Source organism: Schistocerca cancellata, chromosome 10 (assembly GCF_023864275.1).
Source record: "Schistocerca cancellata isolate TAMUIC-IGC-003103 chromosome 10, iqSchCanc2.1, whole genome shotgun sequence".
Classification (NCBI taxonomy): domain Eukaryota; kingdom Metazoa; phylum Arthropoda; class Insecta; order Orthoptera; family Acrididae; genus Schistocerca; species Schistocerca cancellata.
In genome coordinates this window covers 187852746-187878714 of record NC_064635.1, presented here as the reverse complement: position 1 = coordinate 187878714, position 25969 = coordinate 187852746, and the positions used below count along the sequence as shown (strand labels likewise).

The following is a 25969-nucleotide window of genomic DNA, read 5'->3' as shown; positions in this document are numbered from 1 at the left end:
TGTCGTCGTCGTGGCCCTCAGTCGTTATCTGCAGTAACCCAAGACTTTTCCTTACCTTTTTTTACTGTTACTGGATCGCCATCTGACTGCTACATCGAACTGCGACGTGAATGTACTTACTCTGGTTTACTATACTCTATTAGCTGCTGGTGGGCTGTCATAATAAGAGGCTGTATTTTTTATCAAAGCTGACGTTATTCTTTCATTAATTTGACTGAAGTTACGTATTTCATAGTAAAACTTTTTCTTGACAACAATAAAAGTTTGCAAAGTTTTACGTTGATGATTTTTGGGATGGATTATAATCAGTAATGCAATACTGCTGGAAAAAATTAATTGTATTCTGAATGAAATGATTTTACAAACGTTCAAATGGGACTTACTTTTTACAATAATCTTACAACTAGGATTGCGCAAACATACCTTCAGTAGTCTTGAGTTTCTCAAAAGATTAATTCAATAATATTAGTTCCTCTTATGATAATAGTTAGCTGATGTCTCTGTACATCCGTTTATAATCTCTTGTAAATCATAGCTGGTGGCTGGCAGGCACACCGCTTCTCTCAACCTCTCGCTTCAGACCTGCTACCGACTCGCTTCACATCTCGCTTACTACTGACTTCTACGAACGCTAAAGTGCGGTCTCTGCTGCCAACAATGCTTTCTGGTGCAGACAATCGCTGCTACCATTACAATATGTATCAATGTGCGGTCTTTCCCGCTCTTTTCTCAAAATGTATCCATACGCTGTCTCTCCCACCCTTTTTAAAATTATACCAGTGTGCGGTCTCTCTTGCCAACAATACTTTGGTTCAGACATTCCCTGCTACCACAATTATTTCCAACATGACAAATATTAATTATTCCTACTTAATCCTACGAATAAAATATAAACATCTTTCATAAATTGTGGTTTGACACTAGGCAATAGAACTATACACGTCTTTCACTTATATCAAAAATCTCTCTTGAGATATTCCTTCTGAATCGAAATAAATGTAGATCATACCTAGTTTCATTACAAGTGACATGCATCGGTATCGTATTAACTGTTCTGCTTCCAAGAAATTAAATATTCGTAATATCTGCCGCAGGGGAGTGTCGTAGGACTGTTGCTATTCACAATATACATAAATGACCTTGTGGATGACATCGGAAGTTCACTGAGGCTTCTTGCGGATGATGCTGTGGTGTATCGAGAGGTTGTAACAATGGAAAATTGTACTGAAATGCAGGAGGATCTGCAGCGAATTGACGCATGGTGAATGGCAATCGAATCTCAATGTAGACAAGTGTAATGTGCTGCGAATACATAGAAAGAAAGATCGCTTATCATTTAGCTACAATATAGCAGGTCAGCAACTGGAAGCAGTTAATTCCATAAATTATCTGGTAGTACGCATTAGGAGTGATTTAAAATGGAATGATCATATAATGTTGAGCGTCGGTGAAGCAGATGCCAGACTGAGATTCATTGGAAGAATCCTAAGGAAATGCTATCCGAAAACAAAGGAAGTAGGTTACAGTACGCTTGTTCGCCCACTGCTTGAATACTGCTCAGCAGTGTGGGATCCGTACCAGATAGGGTTGATACAAGACATAGAGAAGATCCAACGGAGAGCAGCGCGCTTCGTTACAGGATCATTTAGTAATCGCGAAAGCGTTACAGAGATGATGGATAAACTCCAGTGGAAGACTCTGCAGGAGAGACGCTCAATAGCTCGGTACGGGCTTTTGTTGAAGTTTCGAGAACATACCTTCACCGAGGAGTCAAGCAGTATATTGCTCCCTCCTACGTATATCTCGTGAAGAGACTATGAGGATAAAATCGGAGAGATTAGAGCCCACACAGAGGCATACCGATAATCCTTCTTTCCACGAACAATACGAGACTGGAATAGAAGGGAGAACCGATTGAGGTACTCAAGGTACCCTCTGCCACACACCATCAGGTGGCTTGCGGAGTATGGATGTAGAAGTAGAAGAAATCAATACCATGAGTTAAGCAGTGTGCCGCGCGGGATTAGCCGAGCGGTCTCAGGCGCTGTAGTCATGGACTGTGCGGCCGGTCCCGGCAGAGGTTCGAGTCCTCCCTCGGGCATGGGTGTATGTGTTTGTCGGTAGGTTAATTTAGGTTAAGTAGTGTGTAAGCTTAGGCACTGATGAGCTTAGCAGTTAAGTCCCATAAGATTTCACACACATTTGACTTGTGGTATGTGTGAATTCTCGTAATCACTCGCGCCAACAATTAACGTCATTTCGCACTGATCTTTTGACCCACAGCGCTGCTGTACGCCACCATCTTCGGTCACGTGACGACCATCATCCAGCAGATGACGTCGGCGACGGCCAAGTACCACGACATGCTGAACAACGTGCGGGAGTTCATGAAGCTGCACGAGGTGCCCAAGGCGCTGAGCGAGCGCGTCATGGACTACGTCGTCTCCACCTGGGCCATGACCAAGGGGCTGGACACCGACAAGGTGAGTCCCCGCAGACCGCCACGTGCTGTGCGCGTGTACGCAGTGAGTTACATCGACATCCGACCGTGTCTTCTTACAAGTATTTTAACTAAAGTTCAGTCTCGCTCACAACACTTATATCTCAACAACATAGGTGACCGGTTTCGGTTATATTTATATAACCAACTTCAGACCTGTGAATTAAGTTTAGAAACTACTAGAAACCAATCTTAAAATAAAATCAAAATGTCTAATGACGACAAAATTTTAACAAGATAAAATAAAACTATTATACCCATGGCTTCCTTGGAGGATGGGAGGCGGAACTCTCCTCAGCTGCTACGAAGTCAACTGATGGTTATGAGTGCTGAGCACGAGCTTAAATATGCAGAGGCTCTGCCTACTTCCTGTCACACTACTTCACAACTGCCAATCAGCGTTCACAATACGACGCTATCGTCAAAGTATAAAAATACGAAATACACTAATAATATAAAATTGATTCATTTGAAATGTCTGATTAACAGATAGTTAGTATGTGTAGAACCTATTTATATTTTATATAAAATGGTAAACTACGATGTGTAATAGCTGTGCCCTCCATGGGCAACCTTAATACTATTACAGTGTCAGTTAAATCATAGATGTAGAAGTCCTTCGAGTTGTGGTATATATCGATTATACCGGGTCGCCTACATCACAATTGCATCTTTGATGGATGTTGCAGAATCGTCTTACTTTAACTGTAATTTTCATAGTAACATTCTTTATAACACTAGGGAAGCAGTCCGGAGTATGTTCCGCATTATGTTTGTCTGAATAACTGATGAGACCGCTGATTAAATATTTAGAACTCATCGATCTGATAGTTTTTATAATAATCAATTTCAGTTTAATAAAAATTTTATATGTTATATAGCATATTTTTCATACATAGCTTTTGCCATGGGTATAACTAATCTTATATTTTAATACGAAAGAGTAGGTGCATCTTCATTATAAAATTTCGTCAAAAAGGTCGTAAAAATATTTTTCGCAAAAATCTAATTGTTCATTGAGCAGCATTGATGATTTGGTTTTCAAATGAGCATATATCTCGATTTCTTCTAAGATATTCATAAGTAAGCCTTTATTTGCACAATGAAGAACTTGTAGAGTCTGCTCTACTGTCCCCTCAGCATGATTATTGAATGTTATGTGATGGCCGAATACAGATTTTGTTCGTGAGGTACCCGACGTATGTTCTTTGTACCCTACTGCAAAATTACGACTTGTTTGGCCGATATATATTTTCTCACAGCCTCTACATTGGATCTTATACACTCCTGATGTAAATTTTTCATTATCTTTACTTATGGTAGTCCTAATTTTTGTTGTAAAATATTGTCAGTTGTGAATGCTATTGTTATTCCAGAATTTTTGAATAAATTAGTAATTCTGTATTTTTCTCATACATGGCATCTTCATATATTTTGGGTTACCTATTAGTCGATTACTTTCTGATTGTTGTAGTTTATTAAAAATGATATCTTCCTGTCGTGTATCGAAAGAGTTGGTTTTCGCAGTTACAGGGAACCACTTGAGTATGAGGTCGCTAAATGATGCTTACGGCTTTCGACGCCCCACACACTGTCTACCATGCAACCGCAATATTGCGTGCTAATGGCAACAGGGGGCGGAACTGAAGGTAGCCAGTGGTGAGCACAGTATGAGGCTACCGGGTGTAGCTGAACTGCTGTCCCCGAGTAACCGACCACAGTGCTAGTGTCAGCGGTGTTGATATAAAGCAGATCGATTCCAACGATAAACAAAATAAACATTGCATTATATCTGCAGCAACGGTTGCCGAAGTTGACATTTCGTCGGATACAGTTCCGCACTGTCGCCTGATAAACAAAGTAAGAGCCTACGGAATATCAGACCAGCTGTGTGGCTGGATTGAAGAGTTTTTAGCAAACAGAACACAGCATGTTGTTCTCAATGGAGAGACGTCTACAGACTTTAAAGTAACCTCTGGCGTGCCACAGGGGAGTGTTATGGGACCATTGCTTTTCACAATATACAGGGTGAGTAACCTAACGTTACCGCTGGATATATTTCGTAAACCACATCAAATACTGACGAACCGATTCCACAGACCGAACGTCAGGAGAGGGGCTAGTGTAATTGTTTAATACAAACCATACAAAAATGCACGGAAGTATGTTTTTTAACACAACCTACGTTTTTTTTAAATGGAACCACGTTAGTTTTGTTAGCACATCTGAACATATAAACAAATACGTTATCAGTGCCGTTTGTTGCGTTGTAAAATGTTAGTTACATCCGGAGATATTGTAACCTAAAGTTGACGCTTGAGTACCATTCCTCCGCTGTTCGATCGGGTGTATCGGAGAGCACTGCAACACACATCGTGTTTCTACAGAATGATCTGCCAACGTTGCTCGAAAATGTCCCACTGAAAACGCGTCGACGTATGTGGTATCAGCATGATGGTGCACCTGCACATTCCGCAATTAACACTAGGCTGACCCTTGACAGGATGTTCGACGGGCGTTTCATAGGACGTGGAGGACGCATAAATTGGCCAGCCCGTTCTCCTGATCTTACACCTCTGGACTTCTTTCTGTGGGGTACGTTAAAGGAGAACGTGTACCGTGATGTGCCTACAACCCCAGAGGATATGAAACAACGTATTGTGGCAGCCTGCGGCGACATTACACCAGATGTACTGCGGCGTGTACGACATTCATTACGCCAGAGATTGCAATTGTGTGCAGCAAATGATGGCCACCACATTGAACATCTACTGGCCTGACATGTCGGGACACACTCTATTCCACTCCGTAATTGAAAACGGAAACCACGTGTGTACGTGTACCACACCCCTCATGGTAATGTACATGTGCGTCAGTGAAAAAGACCAATAAAAAGGTGTTAGCTTGTGGACGTAATGTGCTGTTTCAGTCTCTTCTGTACCTAAGGTCCATCACCGTTCCCTTTGGATCCCTACGTATGTCGGTGCTCTCCGATACACACGATCGAACAGCGGAGCAGTGGTACTCAAGCGTCAACTTTAGGTTACAATATCTCCGGATGTAATTAACATTTTACAACGCAACAAACGGCACTGATAACGTATTTGTTTATATGTTCAGATGTGCTAACAAAACTATCGTGGTTCCATTTTAAAAAACGTAGGTTATGTTAAAAAACATACTTCCGTGCATTTTTGTATGGTTTGTATTAAACAATTACACTAGCCTCTCTCCTGACGTTCGGTCTGTGGAATCGGTTCGTCAGTATTTGATGTGGTTTACGAAATATATCCAGCGGTAACGTTAGGTGGCTCACCCTGTATATGAATGACCTAGTAGATAGTGTCGGAAGTTCCATGCGGCTTTTCGCGGATGATGCTGTAGTATACAGAGAAGTTGCAGGAATAGAAAATTGCAGCGAAATGCAGGAAGATCTGCAGCGGATAGGCACTTGGTGCAGGAAGTGGCAACTGACCCTTAACATAGACAAATGTAATGTATTGCGAATACATAGAAAGAAGGATTCTTTATTGTATGATTATATGATAGCGGAACAAACACTGGTAGCAGTTACTTCTGTAAAATATCTGGGAGTATGCGTGCGCAACGTTTTGAAGTGGAATGATGATATAAAATGAATTGTTGGTAAGGCGGGTACCAGGTTGAGATTCATTAGGAGAGTCCTTAGAAAATGTAGTCCATCAACGAAGGAGGTGGCTCACAAAACACTCGTTCGACCTATACTTGAGTATTGCTCATCAGTGTGGAATCCGTACCAGGTCGGATTGACAGAGGAGATAGAGGAGATCCAAAGAAGAGCGGCGCGTTTCGTTACAGGGTCATTTGGTAAGCGTGATAGCGTTACGGGATGTTTAGCAAACTCAAGTGGCAGACTCTGCAAGAAAGGCGCTCTGCATCGTGGTGTAGCTTTCTGTCCAGGTTTCGAGAGGGTGAGTTTCTGGATGAGATATCGAATATATTGCTTCCCCCTACTTATACCTCTCGAGGAGATCACGAATGTAAAATTAGAGAGATTCGAGCGCGCACAGAGGCTTTCCGGCAGTCGTTCTTCCCGCGAACCATACTGCGACTGGAACAGCAAAGGGAGGTAATGACAGTGGCACGTAAAGTGCCCTCCGCCACACACCGTTTGGTGGCTTGCGGGGTGTAGATGTAGATATAGAAAGGAACCCAAGGGATTTCTCAGAGTGGAAAAGAAATGCCAGATGAAATATTAGCATTTCTGCGAGATGAATCAGTGGAATGTGTAGCAAAACAAATGTTTCAAATGGCTTTCAGGACTATGGGACTTAACATCTATGGTCATCAGTCCCCTAGAACTTAGAACTACTTAAACCTAACTAACCTAAGGACATCACACAGCACCCAGTCATCACGAGGCAGAGAAAATCCCTGACCCCGCCGGGAATGTGTAGCATTGTATCCGCTTGCTTCTGCGGACAATGTGCATTTGGAGTACAACGATGACGATACGTGCCTAACGAGTCAAAGTGATATTGTAACACGTGTCGAGCCACGTTGATCATCACCCTTGTTGGACAACTATGGTACGAGCACTGCTTTTGACCAATAGCTTGTTCAAATAATATGCTTTTGCTTGATTCCTGGTTTGTGTATAACATCATACTTCCTTGGAGCAAGCTATCCCTCCTGAAAAGTGTGGTGACATTGTAGTTCACACCACCAGGAACCACTGCACAAATTCAGCCATTGGATGTTTGTGTTTTCTGTGCCTGTAAAACATATTATCTGCAGCTACGCCTTAAAGGACTGATTGTTTCGCATTCGGCTGCATGCCACCACATTCCGTCAGTCCTCATCACCCCGTTACACCAGTGTGATTCTATATGCATTATTTTAAGAGTGGAAACCCAGCTGAACGCCCTGGACTGTTTGTAACTCGCATGGAGTTCGCCTTCGATCTTGATGGTGCGAACCTTTGTGATCACTGTGACGCGCCATTTTTATTTCGGTGTTCATGGTACAAGTTAGTGGTTTATTTTGAACATTTCTTCAATGCTGACGACCTCCGTTTCATGAAGTGTAATACAGGGCTATTACAAATGATTGAAGCGATTTCATAAATTCACTGTAGCTCCATTCATTGACATATGGTCACGACACACTACAGATACGTAGAAAAACTCATAAAGTTTTGTTCGGCTGAAGCCGCACTTCAGGTTTCTGCCGCCAGAGCGCTCGAGAGCGCAGTGAGACAAAATGGCGACAGGAGCCGAGAAAGCGTATGTCGTGCTTGAAATGCACTCACATGAGTCAGTCATAACAGTGCAACGACACTTCAGGACGAAGTTCAACAAAGATCCACCAACTGCTAACTCCATTCGGCGATGGTATGCGCAGTTTAAAGCTTCTGGATGCCTCTGTAAGGGAAAATCATCGGGTCGGCCTGCAGTGAGCGAAGAAACGGTTGAACGCGTGCGGGCAAGTTTCACGCGTAGCCCGCGGAAGTCGACGAATAAAGCAAGCAGGGAGCTAAACGTACCACAGCCGACGGTTTGGAAAATCTTACGGAAAAGGCTAAGGCAGAAGCCTTACCGTTTACAATTGCTACAAGCCCTGACACCCGATGACAAAGTCAAACGCTTTGAATTTTCGGCGCGGTTGCAACAGCTCCTGGAAGAGGATGCGTAGAGTGCGAAACTTCTTTTCAGTGATGAAGCAACATTTTTTCTTAATGGTGAAGTGAACAGACACAATGTGCGAATCTGGGCGGTAGAGAATCCTCTCGCATTCGTGCAGCAAATTCGCAATTCACCAAAAGTTAACGTGTTTTGTGCAATCTCACGGTTCAAAGTTTACGGCCCGTTTTTCTTCTGCGTAAAAAACGTTACAGGACACGTGTATCTGGACATGCTGGAAAATTGGCTCATGCCACAACTGGAGACCGACAGCGCCGACTTCATCTGTCAACAGGATGGTGCTCCACCGCACTTCCATCATGATGTTCGGCATTTCTTAAACAGGAGATTGGAAAACCGATGGATCGGTCGTGGTGGAGATCACGATCAGCAATTCACGTCATGGCCTCCACGTTCTCCCGACTTAACCCCATGCGATTTTTTTCTGTGGGGTTATGTGAAAGTTTCAGTGTTTAAACCTCCTCTACCAAGAAACGTGCCAGAACTGCGAGCTCGCATCAACGATGCTTTCGAACTCATTGATGGGGACATGCTGCGCCGAGTGTGGGCGGAACTTGGTTATCGGCTCGATGTCTGCCGAATCACTAAAGGGGCACATATCGAACATTTGTGAATGCCTAAAAAAACTTTTTGAGTTTTTGTATGTGTGTGCAGAGCATTGTGAAAATATCTGAAATAATAAAGTTATTGTAGAGCTGTGAAATCGCTTCAATCCTTTGTAATAACCCTGTACATACATCACACAGAAGGTTGATCTCTGCACTCCCGGACTCTCATTTTCTGTCGTCCTCCTCCTGCACGTGGTGGGTCATTAGCAGCTAACATTTTTTCTGTCAACTGTTAACACAACACTTTCAAATTAGTCGTATTGAAGATGGAACTTGCGACCTCGTACTCAAGGGATTCCTTGTAGCCGGCCGGAGTGGTCGAGCGGTTCTAGGCGCTACAGTCTGGAACCGCGCGACCGCTACGGTCTCAGGTTCGAATCCTGCCTCGGGCATGGATGTGTGTCATGTCCTTTGGTTAGTCAGGTTTAAGTAGTTCTAAGTTCTAGGGGACTGATGACCTCAGAAGTTAAGTCCCAAAGTGCTCAGAGCCATTTCAACCATTTTGATTCGTTGTAAGTGCTTATCTTTTTTTTTATTTTTGTCAAATAAAGTATCATTACAAAAATCAAGGAACACAAGAGTGTGAACAGTGAAATACGCCAGCGAAGAATAAGAGCAACTGACGAGTGCATTGCAGCTAACACTTCGGCAGCGGTAACACATAACGAACATTCATCAGGCAGCTTGCACGTACGAGAGGGATCAGCCAGAGCAGAGTCCAGCAAACACAGCATTCCAACACGTTCCATTCTTTTCAAATTTCGTTCCATCAACAGCGTTATATCAGTGAATTTCGAAATCGATTACAGTTCTCCGAATGGTGTCTACGAAAGATGGAAAATGATGCGGCGTTTCTGTGTAACGTTTTGTTTAAGGATGAAGTATACCTACAAGTCATTGGCGAATATCTTCTCAGTATCCTCTACTAGTCAGTTGAAAACCTACGCTAGCAGAAGGAAACAGATAAACAATATACAGTGTGTGGAGTTTACAGGAACCGCATCATTGGCCACTCTTTTATTGATAGAGCGTTAAATAGCTACAAGTGTCCGTAGTTCCTAAACGAAAAGCTACCGCAGTCATAGGAAGACATTTCATTGGATATAAGGCAACATATGTGGCACCAGCATGACGTACGTCCCTCCCATTCGGCGCGAATAAATGCAGGCCTTCTTAAAAGAAGGTAATGAAGGTACAATATATTGATGGAAGACCGATGATGATACGACTGAAGGGTAATTCAAAAGATTTGGTGTTAATACAGGTATATATGCCAATCGGCCAGCATAGAGATGAGGAAGTGGAAGAATATTATGAGAAAATACAGGAACTCATCGAGAAGGAAAATAGAAATGCCTGCATTATCATCGTGGGGGACTGGAAGAGAGTAAGATACAGTAGGAAATTTGGATTACGGATAATAAATGAGAGAGGTGAACGATTAATTAGTTTCTGTAAAGAAATGCAATGGGTGAAAAATTATTTGAACACCACAAAAGGAGACGTTACACATAGAAATCAAGTCTGCATAGGGAAAGATATCAGTTGGACTACATCCTGATAGAAAAAATATTTAGGAACTGTTTGAAGAATGCCAAAGCTTATCCAGGAGCGGATATAAATTCATACCACAACCTAGTAGTCGGAGAAATACAAGTGAATTGAAAAACGTCTGGAGAGGTAAAGCAAAAGAAAGACTAAACATACAAAGACTCAAAGAGGTAGGAAAGGCATCAGATTTGGAAAGCAGATTTATGGAAAAAAGGGAAAGAGGTAGTGTTGATGAAAGTGTTAATTACAAATGGATAAAAATGAGGGAAGGACTCATGGACTCAGCCAAAGAAGTATCCCAAAGTACCAGGAAAGAATGGGTAACAGAAAAATGTTGAAAAAGATGGAAGAGCGGAGAAAGTGGAAACATGTAGAAATGAAGACGGCAAAATGAGGTACAGGAAACTGAATAACGAATTAAGTAGAAAAACTGAAGAAGCAAGGGAAAATGGATGAAACAGAAATGCGACGAAATTGAGAAAATAGAGGAAGAGGGAAAGTATGAAATGTTGTGTAGACTGGCTAGTGAGAAAGTTTTTGAACGTAAAGGAAAGAGGAATAACATGGAAATAGAATGAGCAGATGGTACTCTAATAGAAGAACCACAGGAGGTTTTGAACAGATGGAAAGAATACACTGAATGCCTGTATAAGGGGGATGAAATACAAAGCGAAATTAAGGTTGAAGAGGAGCAATATCTGCCGGAAGATGGAAAGGGATTCACCATCTTGGAAGCAGAAGTAGAAAATGTGCTGAAGGAGATGAAGAATAGGAAGGCATGTGGAATTGATGATTTGCCAGCACAACTGTTGAAGAGTCTGGAAACAAGGCAACAAAAGAAACAGTCTGGCTCTGCAACGAGATATATGACAAAGGGGAATGGCCTGAGGACTTCTTGCAACTGTTATGATACCAATAGAGAAAAAGAGAAACACTAAAAAATGTGAAGAGTATAGGACCATCAGTCTAATTTCTCGTGCAGCTAAAAGTCTTGCTGAGAGTGTTGAATAGAAGGCTATATGGCAAGCTGGATAGAGGGATTGCAGAGGAGCAGTTCGGATTTAGAAGAGGAAAAGGAACAAGAGATGCTATTTGCCTGTTAAGAACTATCGGAGAAAGATATATGGAAAAAGGTAGAGAAATCGTTGCTGTTTTTATAGTTTTAGTAAAGGCTTTTACAGAGTTCACTGGAGCAAGCTGATGGATATAATGGAAAGAGAGACGACTGATGCAGAATCTATATTTACATGAGAAAATGAAGAAAAGGATTGGAAATGAAATGTCAGGAGGAAGTAGGTGTTACACAAGGCTGTTGCCTCTCCCCACTGTTGTTTAACGCGTACCTTGAAGAGATTGTTGCGAGAGGCTTAGATGGGAAAAGAGGAATATGTATTGGTGGAAAGATTTGCTGATGAGATAGTATTAATGGCAGAAATTGTGTTGGCAGTGAATAACATGCCGGAAGAGCTGAATGAAGCTTGTGTGGAGTATGGGATGCAAATAAACACAGCAAAAACAAAGAGTGTAGTCATCAGTATAAGACGCAGACTGTCCAATATTAAAATAGGACAGTCTACCATTAGCCAAGTAAGTGCATTTAAATATCTTGGCCCGCATCTCGTGGTCGTGCGGTAGCGTTCTCGCTTCCCACGCCCGGGTTCCCAGGTTCGATTCCCGGCGGGGTCAGGGATTTTCTCTGCCTCGTGATGGCTGGGTGTTGCGTGCTGTCCTTAGGTTAGTTTGGTTTAAGTAGTTCTAAGTTCTAGGGGACTGATGACCATAGATGTTAAGTCCCATAGTGCTCAGAGCCATTTGAACCATTTTTTAAATATCTTGGAAGCACAATAACTGAAGACTTGAGGTGTCACCAGGAGCTGAAAACTTGATTTGCCATAGCGAAGGAGGCATTCAACAGAAAGAGGAGACTCTTTATGTGGCAAATTAGATAAAGGTCTAAGGAAAAGGCTTGGCAAATTTTCTGTCTGGTGTGTCGCACTATATGGGGCAGAAACATGGACACTGAGACGAGAGGATGAAAAAAGGTTAGAGGCATTAGAGATGTGAATGTGGAGGAAAATGGAGAGAATAAGCTGGACGGCTGGATGGAAAGAGTGAGTAATGAAAGAGTATTGGAAAGGTTTGATGAAGAGAAGATGTCTGCCGAAGGTTGTAACAGAAAGGAAAAATAACTGGATGGGACATTCATTGAGAAGGGAGTGCTTGCTAGCAGATGCTTTTGGAGGTTTGGTGTGTGGGAGAAGACTGAGAGGAAGAAGGAGATACAAAATAGACGACATAAAGGGAAGGGGAAATTATGCAGACCTGAAGAGGATGGCAGAAGACCGGACAGCGTGGAGAACTACCATGTGAAAACCTGTGTTTTGGCAGAACACTGATGAGTGATGATTAAAAGAACCTGTGAAAATTGTTGGCTGAGTCGGTGGCGAAATTAACATGACTTGCATGGTCATTATACCTGTAACATCAAGACTCTCATCTATGAAGAAAATTAAAAGATGAAGTCTAGCAGGAGACACCTACGGCTGCCGAAGGTATGAAATGCTGCGTGACCTGAGTCTGTGCCGCGAAAGTCCAGATGAAATTCGATATCCAGTTTTGGCCGCCAAGAATCGCTTTGTAGCATGCAACAATGGCCGAGGTCTTGCACTTAATATATCAGTTGTAACAATAAACATAGGGACCGTACCTGAGTTAACGTGTTTGCTAACGTTTGGCACAGCAGAGCAGAAGTTTGTGGGACCGCTTCTTTTGACGGTGGATAGTTCCGTAGTTTGCTGCGATCTTATGTTGTTAATGTTTAAACAAGTTCCATACATGTTAAATCGTTGAAGTTCCTTTCGAAAGCTTTTTCTAATGTGCTACAGAAAAAGTGCACCAATCTTCCTTTTTTATAAAAAAAAAGAAGTGTGGTGTCTTACAGGATGACAGTTATTGACTTATATGGGAAAAAAGTAAATTAGTTACAAACTACGGCGTGCACACCCTTGATTCAACACGTAAACGTCACTACAGATATTTGGATTTAGGTTAAGACATGTTCGATATGCCTGCCATCACTGGTGATGTTTTATTCATTTATTCGTATGGCTAGGGCCCCCCGTCGGGCAGACCGTTCGCCGGGTGCCGGTCTTCCAATGTGACGCCACTTCGGAGACCTGCAGTCGATGATGATGATAGGATGATGATGAGGACAGCACAACACCCAGTCCCAAGTCCCCGACCCAGCCGGTAATCGAACCCGGGCCCAGAGGATTGACAATCCGTCACGCTGACCATTCAGCTACCGGGGACGGGCATGACTGGTGATGATGTGGTTCAGACGAATAGCGAAATTCTGCATGACCCACTGAAGTTTCGGAACATCGATGCTGTCGGCAACCTCCTAAATGGCTGTTTTCAGCTCAGTAATGGTTTTGGGGTTATTGCTGTACACGTTGTCTTTAATATAGCCCCGTAAAAAGGAGTCGCATGTGTTCAGACCCGGAGAATATGGCGGCCAATCGAGGACCATGCCAGTGGCCCCTGTGTACCCCACAGAAATGTGGTCCCCAAAAGCTCCTCCAGGACATCAAACACGCTCCTGCTTCCATGGCATTGAGCTCCCTCCTGAACGAACTACATTTTGTCGAAATCAGGGTCACTTTGGATAATAAGGATGAAATCATCTTCGAAAACTTTTGCGTACCATTTGGTAGTCACCGTGGCGTCAACGAATATCGCACCGTTTATTCCGTGACTAGACATTTTAGACCACAGAGTCACCCGTTGAGGGTGAAAAGACTTGTCGATAGTGAAATGCGGATTCTCAGTTGCTGTGGCCTTCTCCACCAGACATCACGGCGCCTAGAGTATCAGCAACCAAATTGACAGGTGGAAGCCGCGGGTTGCCCGCTTCGCAGACACACCGAAGCACTACACAACCGACAGGCAATATTGATGAACGGCCACAACAACAACACCACAGCAAAGACACCAGCGGCCACCAGGGGCCACTACCGTCCCACATAAACATAAGGAAGATGTCGCTGCAGATCCCGGAACTATTTTCACACGTCAAACCACATGATAGCCAAAGCGCTATAAGGGCCAACGCTCGGTCGCACATCAACCCCCTCACCCCCTGGTTGCTCCTCTCCTCTCCCATCCCCGCCCCCTGCCACGTCTTCACCGTTGTGTCCCCCCTACCCTCCATCTCTACACCCTACATCTCCTTTCCCAAGGTGGCTTCCATCAACTCCCCCTCCCGGACGATGCCCTCTCTCCCTCCATTTATCCCTCCTATCAACTCTGATCCTCACTCCCCCTCCTTTCCTCTGTCCTTTCCCTGGGCTCCCTCTTCCCCTCCTTCCGTCCTGTTATCTCCCCACTACACCTCTCCCTACCTCCCTTCTCCCCCCCAAGTCCTTTTGTATTCCCCTCCTCTGCCTACCCCACTCCCTGTCGCGTCTGCCCCCCACCCCTCTTATGGGTCCTCCTCCTCCATCAGCTCCTTTCCCGGTTCCCCCCCCCCCCTTCGCTTTTACTCTCATTTCGCCCCTTTTTTGTTTTCCCATCATCTGTCCAGTTTCCCTCCCACCTGCTCTCGGCTGTGGTATGTCACATTTTCCAACTTTTTCGTGCAGTGTTCCAGTGACTATTCAGTGTTGTTCGTCTTTCTCGTGTTGCGAACAGAAACCATGCTGTCGCTAGGTGTGAATTTTATGTCTTTTGCGAACAGATCCAGACTGTCGCCGTGTTTTTTAATTGTCTGTCTATTGTTTTACCTGTCTGCTTCGTATATATTTTATAAGCATCATCATCCCTCTGTTCTTTGTTTTAAGTTCCACGATTTCTTTTCGCCATGTTACTCTTTAAGTCTCCGATTTTATCGCCTGTTTTTTATTATTTATTCTCTTCATATTTCTCACAAAGTCTGTAGGCTGAAGAGCGGCATACTAAGCTGCTGCCAGCCCGCCCCCTTCGGGGGGACTTGAAATTCAATAAAGAAAAAAAAAAGAAAAAAAAAATAGTCGCACATCGGCAGTTCATCGACCGCCAGCAGACTCGGATAGCTGCCGCCCCGGCAGCCCGGCTTGGATCTTCTCGCTGATCTCTGGATTAGGCTTGGTATATCGGAGAAGTCTCTGGCGGAGACTAGTAGGAAATTATTTCAGTTGTTTTCTATATTATTCTTGTATGTTGTTGTGATTCGAAGACGGATCACTGTTTTTTGATGATGTTATACTTGGAGAATTTGTTTTGGTTAATTGAACAGTTCAATAAATTGTTTTCGGACTTTGATCGTTAGTTTCTTCTGCTTATGCAGACATATCATCAGTCCCTCATGTGGGAGCTTGCCCAGTTGTTGCTTATAGGGTGCCTAAAGGATGCTGCGTTCTCGGAATGCTATTCAACAATTCAAAGAAATGACATTAGTAGATTTATTTCTAGAAAGAAAATTGACAATACTTAACTTTCACTGCAGCAAATGTCGCTAGCGAGAGGCAACATGAAAACAGTCAAGTTCTTGCTATACACAGTCCAAGTAAGCACTCGATAGGGATCACGACAATCTGATAGCGTAGCACAAGTGTCAGCTGCAAACTGGGCCGACCTCAGCCGCCGAGGTCAGCAAGAGCGACGCTTGTATCCACTTCTTCCACTTGTATCCACTTCTTGGCGCGGCGCTGTCCAATTCCGAGCACCACTGGCCGACGTTTCCTCACCTTCCCTGGTCTCGTATTCCGCATCTTCGTTCCGGTGCTTTTGGTTACGCCAGGACACCTCAACTGCACCAATTGTGCGTATTGACGCAACCAAATGAAGGTAGCTTCGTCGATAAACGTAACCATATTCACATCTCTAATTCCCATCATGTTCAGAGGCCAACCATGCAGTTTGAACGTCCTGACGCAAACCAGTCAGAAGTTATCACGATTTTATTTAATATAGGTCAATAATTGTCACCCTGTAATTTGGCATCTATAGATGGTGTAAATACTGCTGAAGATGGACACAGGAAGTTTGATGTAATAAAAAACTGTGAACTTCTCCCATAAGCAGAGACAGTTAAACCCTGAACCTTGAAGCTATGCGATAAGTGTATTTCTTATGCCCCAGAAAACAATTTGGGAAAGCAGTCTGGCTAGTAATGTCAAATAATAATACAATGCTGAAAAGGATTATGGGAACACGTGTTTCAGCGAACGGTATGTTAAATATATTTTGAAACAGGCGGCACCTGTGGTCTTATTGCATGACTTTAGATCTTCGCTTTCAGTGTAGGACAATTAAAAACATTTGCCCTCTATTGGTTGTGTTATACAGGGTGTTACAAAAAGATACGGCCAAACTTTCGGGAAACATACCTCACACACAAAGAAAGAAAATATGCTATGTGGACATGTGTCCGGAAACGCTTACTTTCCATGTTAGAGCTCATTTTATTACTTCTCTTCAAATCACATTAATCATGGAATGGAGACACACAGCAACAGAACGTACCAACGTGACTTCATACACTTCGTTGCAGGAAATGTTCAAAATGTCCTCCGTTAGCGAGGATACATGCATCCATCCTCCGTCGCATGGAATCCCTGATGCGCTGATGCAGCCCTGGAGAATGGCGTATTGTATCACAGCCGTCCACAATACGAGCACGAAGGGTCTCTACATTTGGTACCGGGGTTGCGTAGACAAGAGCTTTCAAATGCCCCCATAAATGAAAGTCAAGAGGGTTGAGGTCAGGAGAGCGTGGAGGCCATGGACTTGGTCCGTCTCTATCAATCCATCGCTCACCGAATCTGATGTTGAGAAGCATACGAAATGTGCAGGAGCCCCATCGTGCATGAACCACATGTTGTGTCGTACTTGTAAAGGAACATGTTCTAGCAGCACAGGTGGAGTATCCCGTATGAAATCATGATAACGTGCTCCATTGAGCGTAGGTGGAAGAACATGGGGCCCAATCAAGACATCACCAACAATGCCTGCCCAAACGTTCACAGAAAATCTGTGTTGATGACGTGATTCCACAACTGCGTGCGGATTCTCGTCAGCCCACACATGTTGATTGTGAAAATTTACCGTTTGATCACGTCGGAATGAAGCCTCATCCGTAAAGAGAGCACTCGCACTGAAATGAGGATTGACACATTGTTGGATGAACCATTCGCAGAAGTGTACCCGTGGAGACAAATCAGCTGCTGATAGTGCCTGCACACGCTGTACATGGTACGGAAACAACTGGTTCTCCCGTAGCACTCTCCATACAGTGACGTGGTCAACGTTACCTTGTACAGCAGCAACTTCTCTGACGCTGACATTAGGGTTATCGTCAATTGCACGAAGAATTGCCTCGTCCATTGCAGGTGTCCTCGTCGTTCTAGGTCTACCCCAGCCGCGAGTCATATGCTGGAATGTTCTGTGCTCCCTAAGACGCCGATCAATTGCTTCGAACGTCTTCCTGTCGGGACACCTTCGTTCTGGAAATCTGTCTCGATACAAACGTACCGCGCCACGGCTATTGCCCCGTGCTAATCCATACATGAAACGGGCATCTGCTAACTCCGCATTTGTAAACATTGCACTGACTGCAAAACCACGTTCGTGATGAACACTAACCTGTTGATGCTACGTACTGATGTGCTTGATGCTAGTACTGTAGAGCAATGAGTCGCATCTCAACACAAGCACCGAAATCAACATTACCTTCCTTCAATTGGGCCAACTGGCGGTGAATCGAGGAAGTACAGTACATACTGACGAAACTAAAATGAGCTCTAACATGGAAATTAAGCGTTTCCGGACACATGTCCACATAACAGCTTTTCTTTATTTGTGTGTGAGGAATGTTTCCTGAAAGTTTGGCCGTACCTTTTTGTAACACCCTGTACATTACTGTGTCAGGCGACCCTCAGAAGGAAGTGAGTGCCGGTGTGCCAGTGTTTTCTACTGAGCTACGCAAACGGCTGTTGTCAGTTGTGGACGGTGTATTCAAGCAAGCACGTGCAATGCGGCATCTTAATGCAGGGCAGGTTGCAAGGGCGATCTGTTGATCAAAACAGGATGGACGTTGGGTCCTGTTGCTACGGACACCGATCAGATAACAATGTATCTCCATGTTTCGTCCATAGGTTGTAGGCACGCTACAGGGAGGCAGGTCAGTGCACAAACCGAGGTGGACAAGGTCGCTGACGCATTACAACCTCACATGAAGACCGATATCTGTCCATGGCTGCGTTGCGACGGCGTACGGATACCGACAGACTACTGCAAGACGGTCTCAAGAGGGCCACTGGAGCCGCTGTGTCCGATCAGGCTTTAAAGAACAGGTTACGACCGAGACGTGCTGTTCGAGTACCTCGCTTGACACGACAATATGTTGTAGCTCGCCTTCAGTTCTGCTCTTTTCGTGTCAACACGCAACTTCGTCACTGGCGAAATTGGTTTTTCACAGACGAGTCTAATCGTACTCTGACGCTAGCTGACGGCCGTGTCCGTGTGCGCAGAGACCCGTGGTGAGCGGCAACTGTCAAATGTTGTCCAGAAAATCGATTTCTAAAGTTCTGTGTTGTTGTGGGGAGGCTTCATTGTTGACAGCCGTAGGGATCTTGTTTGTCGACGGTCGCTTTACCGCCGAGCAGTACATCGAGCAGATCCTCTTGGACCGCTTGGTGGCTGCTGTATATGGTGGTGCTCCTGAATTCCTTCTAATGCCAGGACCGCGACACTAAGTGTTCAAACAGGGCGATTTTCTTATCGGTGGCCGAGGAAAGGCTTTAAGTTACGCCACCCTGAGAGTCAAAACGAAAAGGCGTTAGGAGTTCGTGTGAAATGTGTCAACAAAACTGTCCCTTCCCTTGGGGCATTCATGTACACATTTGGCGGTCGAAAACGACAGTTCGCAGTGTGATATGCAAAGAGCGACGTTATTGAAAATCTTTGACTCTGCTGACGACCCGTCAGACGATTCAACCTGTCTGAGAAGATGCCGGGACTGGAACATCACGAACGTGAGCTGAATTTCCCCCCCCCCCCCCCCCTTGGAGTTTAGCCTGATTGCACTAGGCCCACCTCTCAAAACAATTCCACAAAATTTGAAGTCCTTCTAAAACAGGAAAGTGTGTTTAGCATTTCTGTTTCACGCTCTTTTATGGTGTGCTCAGAGGGGATGCGACATTGACATACGCGTGAATGAAACGGCAAACAGTACCTCTATGACCCTGAAGTTCGGCGAATGCCGGACATTTGCCACGCAGGACATTAGCTACGCCGGACATTTGCCACACTTGCCCCTTTGCCAGGTAACTTGAGTAGCGATCGCTCAAGTAAGGGACGCCTTTCCTCGTACTACCTCTGTCCGCTTTCAAACCGCCGTCTCCACATCTTACTCGATACAACCAGTACGTAAGGGACCTTCTTCTTCGAGATCTTGGCCAAATACAGAGCTTCTTTTCCGGAATCGAAATATTTATAACTTTTGGGAAACGGAAGCAATTCCGAGGATTATCAGTATGTAATTAGTTGTGCCAAGTATAAATATAGATCCCTCTGTCAGTAGGGTAGCTTCCTTTCACGCTTACTGATTGCGATAGAAACAATCCATCGTCATGGGAGCAACAAGAAATGAACGATGTAAAGAGAATGCGAATGTACTCTAATCATTTCTTTTAGATCACTGCATTTGTGCCTACTTTAATTACTACAGCTGCATGCCCAAAAGACAATAAGGAAAGCAGAAATGGCTATGTGAATGTTTGAAAAGAAGAACGACATACTCCATGTTAATTTACTCTCTAAAATCCGATATCCCTTGCGGCGAGACATTAGTTAATAAAGTGTAGCGGGACAATGTTCAAAACGTGACTGAAAGTACGTTCATAAACAGACATAAGAACATCTACGATTGACGTGTCATCTAAAGTCGACGTAAAATTTTAAAATGTTAGAAATAAGGAAATGAAGTAATACGGAATGCTATGCTTGTAACTTACGTTGTTGTTCTACATTGTTTAGCTCTGGTATTTACAGGGTCACAGAGCAAGCATCCGAGGTTTTGGTGGGAAAAGCCGTAATTATAATGATCTCCACTACAACACAAACAAGAAGCACAACTTCAGGAAAAATAATGTAACGTGTGTTGCAGCTCACAAGCGACATTGAAGCAGATAGTTCCTGTGACTTAGTATGGCAGAGGTTATATTCGACAACGGGAATAAATTAATAACTGGCTCCTTTTACCGGCCCCCGGTCTCAGATGAAACAGTTGCTGAAAATTTCAAAGAAAACTGGAGTCTCATCGCAAATAGGTACTACTCCTACAATTATAGTTGGCAGTGACTTCAATCTACTTTCCGTATGTTGACAAAAATATATTTTCAGACCCTATTGTAGATATAAAACAACTTCCGTAATTGTTCTAAATGCTTTTTTTAATTATTTTGAATAATTAGTTCACGAGGCCATTCAAATTGTAAATGGTTACGAAAACACACTTGACCTCTTAGCCACAAATAATCCTGAGCATCACGACGCATACAGGGATTAGTGAACACACAGTCGTAGCAAGGCTCAGTTTCGTAACAAAGCAATTCACCAAAATTAAACGATATCTGTCTATAAAAGCAACTAAAAATTCGGTTGACGTCTTTCTAAGAGACAGTCTCCAATCCTTCCAAACTATGTAAGTGACGACCATGTGTGGCTTAAGTTCAAAGAAATAGTATCAACAGCACTCGAGAGATTCATACCAAAGAAATTAATAACAGACGGAACTGATTCCCCACGGTACACAAAACACGACAGAAAGCTGCTGCAGGAGCACCGAAAAAGGCACGTATAATTTACGAGGTGCATTCAAGTTCTAAGGCCTCCGATTTTTTTTCTAATTAACTACTCACCTGAAATCGATGAAACTGGCGTTACTTCTCGACGTAATCGCCCTGCAGACGTACACATTTTTCACAACACTGACGCCATGATTCCATGGTAACGGCGAAGGCTTCTTTAGGAGTCTGTTTTGACCACTGGAAAATAGCTGAGGCAATAGCAGCACGGCTGGTGAATGTGCGGCCACGGAGAGTGTCTTTCTTGTTGGAAAAAGGCAAAAGTCACTAGGAGCCAGGTCAGGTGAGTAGGGAGCATGAGGAATCACTTCAAAGTTGTTATCACGAAGAAACTGTTGCATAACGTTAGCTCGATGTGCGGGTGCGTTGTCTTGGTGAAACAGCACATGCGCAGCCCTTCACGGACGTTTTTGTTGCAGTGCAGGAAGGAATGTGTTCTTTAAAACATTTTCATAGGATACACCTGTTACCGTAGTGCCCTTTGGAACGCAATGGGTAAGGATTACGCCCTCGCTGTCCCAGAACATGGACACCATCATTTTTTCAGCACTGGCGGTTACCCGAAATTTTTTTGGTGGCGGTGAATCTGTGTGCTTCCATTGAGCTGACTGGCGCTTTGTTTCTGGATTGAAAAATGGCATCCACGTCTCATCCATTGTCACAACCGACGACAAGAAAGTCCCATTCATACTGTCATTGCGTGTCAACATTGCTCGGCAACATGCCACACGGGCAGCCCTGTGGTCGTCCGTCAGCATTCGTGGAACCCACCTGGATGACACTTTTCGCATTTTCAGGTTGTCATGCAGGATTGTGTGCACAGAACCCACAGAAATGCCAACTGTGGAGGCGATCTGTTCAACAGTCATTCAGCGATCCCCCAAAACAATTCTCTCCACTTTCTCGATCGTGTCGTCAGCCCAGCTTGTGCGAGCCCGAGGTTGTGTCGGTTTGTTGTCACATGATGTTCTGCCTTCATTAAACTGTCGCACCCACGATCGCACTTTCGACACATCCATAACTCCATCACCACGTCTCCTTCAACTGTCGATGAATTTCAATTGGTTTCACACCACGCAAATTCAGAAAACGAATGATTGCACGCTGTTCAAGTATGGAAAATTTCACCATTTTAAGTATTTAAAACAGTTCTCATTCTCGCCGCTGGCGGTAAAATTCCGTCTTCCGTACGGTGCTGCCATCTCTGGGACGTATTGACAATGAACGCGGCCTCATTTTAAAACAATGCGCATGTTTCTATCTCTTTCCAGTCCGGAGAAAAAAAATCGGAGGCCTTAGAACTTGAATGCACCTTGTAGATGAGCGCAAAATCTCCAACATTGGCTAAGTTTTACTGTGGCTCGAAATTTGGTGCGGATTTCAATGCGAGATGCATTTAATCGTTTCCACATCGAAACTCTCTCTAGACAGTGGAAATTAAAATGTTCAGTGGTGCCTCTCCTGCTCCAAGTCGGCCCGTTTGACGTCCTACCCCCCTTAATTTGCCATCTTGCCCTCTGTAACTTCGCAAATAGCGAATCCCGATATACATTCTAAGAAAAAAGCAACCTCACGAAGAAGAAATTATCCGAAGGCGACGGAATCGATACAGTTTCAGAAAATTAGGTGATTTATTCAAGAGAAAGTGTTTCACAAATTGAGCAAGTCAGAAACGCGTTGGTTCAGCAGCATTTGTAGCAGCAGCGCGGTTCCAGACTGAAGTGCCTAGAACCCTTCGGCCACTGCAGCCGTCCAGTCTGACTGTCACCTGTCGTACGAACTATGGTCTGGGGTGCCATTTCTTTTCATAGCAGATTCTCTTTTTTTGGTCATCTGCTACATTCTTGCAGCATAGCAGTTGTGGCGAAATAAATAAAAAATTTATTGATTTTTTGAAAAGAGTAAACATTATGGATATGGAACTGTAACTTTAGAATTTTTGACAGGCATTTTTACGGACTGTATTGACCGGCTCGAATGCGGACAAATTCAGTGCCGCGTGAAATTTCCCTGTAATATAATTTACAATTCCGATTAATTTCATTTTTGAATTCTACGTCATTGTTGACTTAGAGTTCTCACCTTAGACGTAGAATTAGTCCTTCTGCCACAATATTAATTCATTAGTCACCATCGATGTTCTTCTCTTTGTTGACCGTGTGTGTCTTCCTGAGTCAGCATCGGTTTACTTCACGAAGACGGTGGAAACCAAGGAATACAATGCTACGTCGCTTTAAATAATTATCCTAAAACTTAGATACTTGTCACTATTTTTTTTATTCACAAGACAATAAGACTTGCTCTGCTCGTCGCACAAACCATAAATACTAACAAGATGGCTGCCTTTCCGCACACATAAAAAATTACGTCCATCCCTACACGGTAACAATCGAAAGTGTCTCTTAACTCCTTCTTGGAGTATGAAACAAAAGAGAATTCAATATGAACATTACAGAGATTATATTCTACATCCCTCTCAATTTAATCTTTGGCGCAGCCGTAAAGGTATTGTATGTCTGTGCGTTGGAATGTGTCATTACACAGTACGTCGACGATATTTTACACTCCATTTTGTTCCCCTTTTTGGCAAGCCATACTGGACTTTTATTTCAGCAAGATAATGCTCGCCAGCACAGGACGAGAGGTTCTACTTCTTGTCTTCGGGCTTGCAAAACTCCTTATTGGCCAGGAAGGTCGCGGGATCTCTCCCGAATTGAGAACTTTTGGAGTATTATGGGCAGAGCCCTCCAGCAAGCTCGGGATTTTGGTGATCCAACCGACAACTGGACAGAGTTTGGCACGACATCTGTCACTCGAACATCCAACAAGTTATCAGTCAGTACCTAGCCAAACAACTTCTTGTGTAAGGACCAGATGTGGACCAACGCGTTACTAATTCGATCAGTTTGTGAAGCTGTTTCTCTTGAGTAAATCATTCAATTTTTTGTGAAAAGGTAACTACTTGTTTTTCTGTACAGATACGTTACATTTACCGGTGTCCGTTCCATTCGGATAATTTCTCACGATCCCTCTTTTTTTTTTAAAGTGTATTTAGTTTTTCTCAACGTAACTAGGGTTGTCTGTCATAGTTGCCTCACCCTATATTTCATGCAAGTGGAGCTGCTGTTTATTGAGAGGTAAGTGTTTTTTCCAAAAAATACGAGGGTCGTCCACAAAGTAAGTTCTGTTTCTATCCGCGGCAGCGCTACGATCGCAGTTCCGAGCATGCACGGGAGTTACGCTGACTCAAGGAGAAGACATGTACGCCATTTTCAGATCGCTGCTGCCGACGTGTGCTTCGTAGTGCTTCTTTATGATGTCAACCGTAATTGAAAATGCCGCCGCGTGTGAAATCAGATCTGTGATTCGTTTCCTAAATGCAAAGGAAGTTAAACCAATGGAAATTCGGCAAATCTGCGAGGTTTACGGACAAAATACTATGAGTGATTCAATGGTTAGAAGATGGATCAGACTGTTCAATGAAGGACGTGATCAAGAGCACAATGAAGAACGACCCGTCTGTGGTTACTGATCAACTGGTTCACACAATTAAACAGAAGATTAAGCACAACCGTAAGTTTGCACAGCTATGGAAGTTTCGCAAATCTCACGAACAATAATTCATGAAATTGTTACTGAAAAACTGAAATTTCGAAACTTTTCTCTCGTTGGGTACCCAAATTTCTTACTGAACAACACAAAAACAACGGATGGGCAGTGCACTTCAGTTTTCGACACGCTACAATGAAGAAGGCGATGGTTTTCTAACACCTAAAATCTATCCTTGGTGGTCAACACTTCAACGATGGTGACGAACTGAAAGAACATGTTACCACATGGTTGAAAACACAGGCGGCAACCTTCCATGAAGATGGCATACAAAAACTTGTGCCACGCTATAACAAGTGCCTACAAAATTTCGAAAGCTATGTTGAAAAGTAGTTTAAGAGTTGTACATTTTTTTACAGTAAATATTTTTTCTGTATCTGTACGCGTTTGTTTTATATAACCAAACGGAACTTACTTTGTGGACATACATCGTAACAGCTCCAGAGGTATGTGTTTGACAGTGTGGCTTGGTGCACAGTGTTAAAATACCAGAATGTGAATGCAAAGATCGTGGGAATGATGGACGGCCGTCCTGGGATTTTTAACTGTCGCTTATCACTTCTATTACCTTTGTCGTGTTGATCTGAAAACATGCTGAGTTGCCCCGTTGTTCAGATAAACGCTAAACCGTATTCCCCAGAACTGGTCGCACAAGGACATATCTCCTGTAGTGCGATCTTGCCTAGAAAAGCAGTGTGAGGTTCATTCCAACCTTAGACCGTAAATGATATAGACCGCGCATTGCGTGTTTATAATGATGACTAGTACTGACATCCGTTCACAGCTGACTTATGGAATAGTGCTCAGTTTATCTATTAATTACTGTAGTTTCTTCGGGAGTTTCTTTATCACGGTGCTCAAATGTTGAGTAGCGTTTCACTGCAAGACATGTCACAGGAACTAATACTGTATTTCGTTCCACAAGCGAATTTGTTTTAAAAGCACTAAGCAATTTTACGAACATATTTTTCCAGGTGAAGTCAGTGAACTTATACGCTGAAACAAACGAGTGATACCGTTGTCAAGTAGACGCGAGTCGCTTCTGTTTGAGAGTATTAATTTGTCTCTAAATAATACGAACTGAATAATAATGGTCATTACATACCTATCAAGAAAAAATACGCTTACCCTCAGATCTCGTTGAAAGACGACAGAACGTTAATATCGTACTCA

General features: G+C 43.6%; 1 protein-coding gene across 1 annotated transcript in view; it reads left to right on the top strand.

Annotated features, from left to right (window-relative positions):
* Positions 1–25969, top strand: part of LOC126106234 (potassium voltage-gated channel protein eag) — a 362209-nt gene that overhangs the window by 185037 nt on the left and 151203 nt on the right. The window contains exon 3 of the mRNA XM_049912462.1: positions 2284–2483. Coding sequence (XP_049768419.1) covers positions 2284–2483 — 200 coding nt within the window. The remainder of the gene's footprint in view (positions 1–2283; positions 2484–25969) is intronic.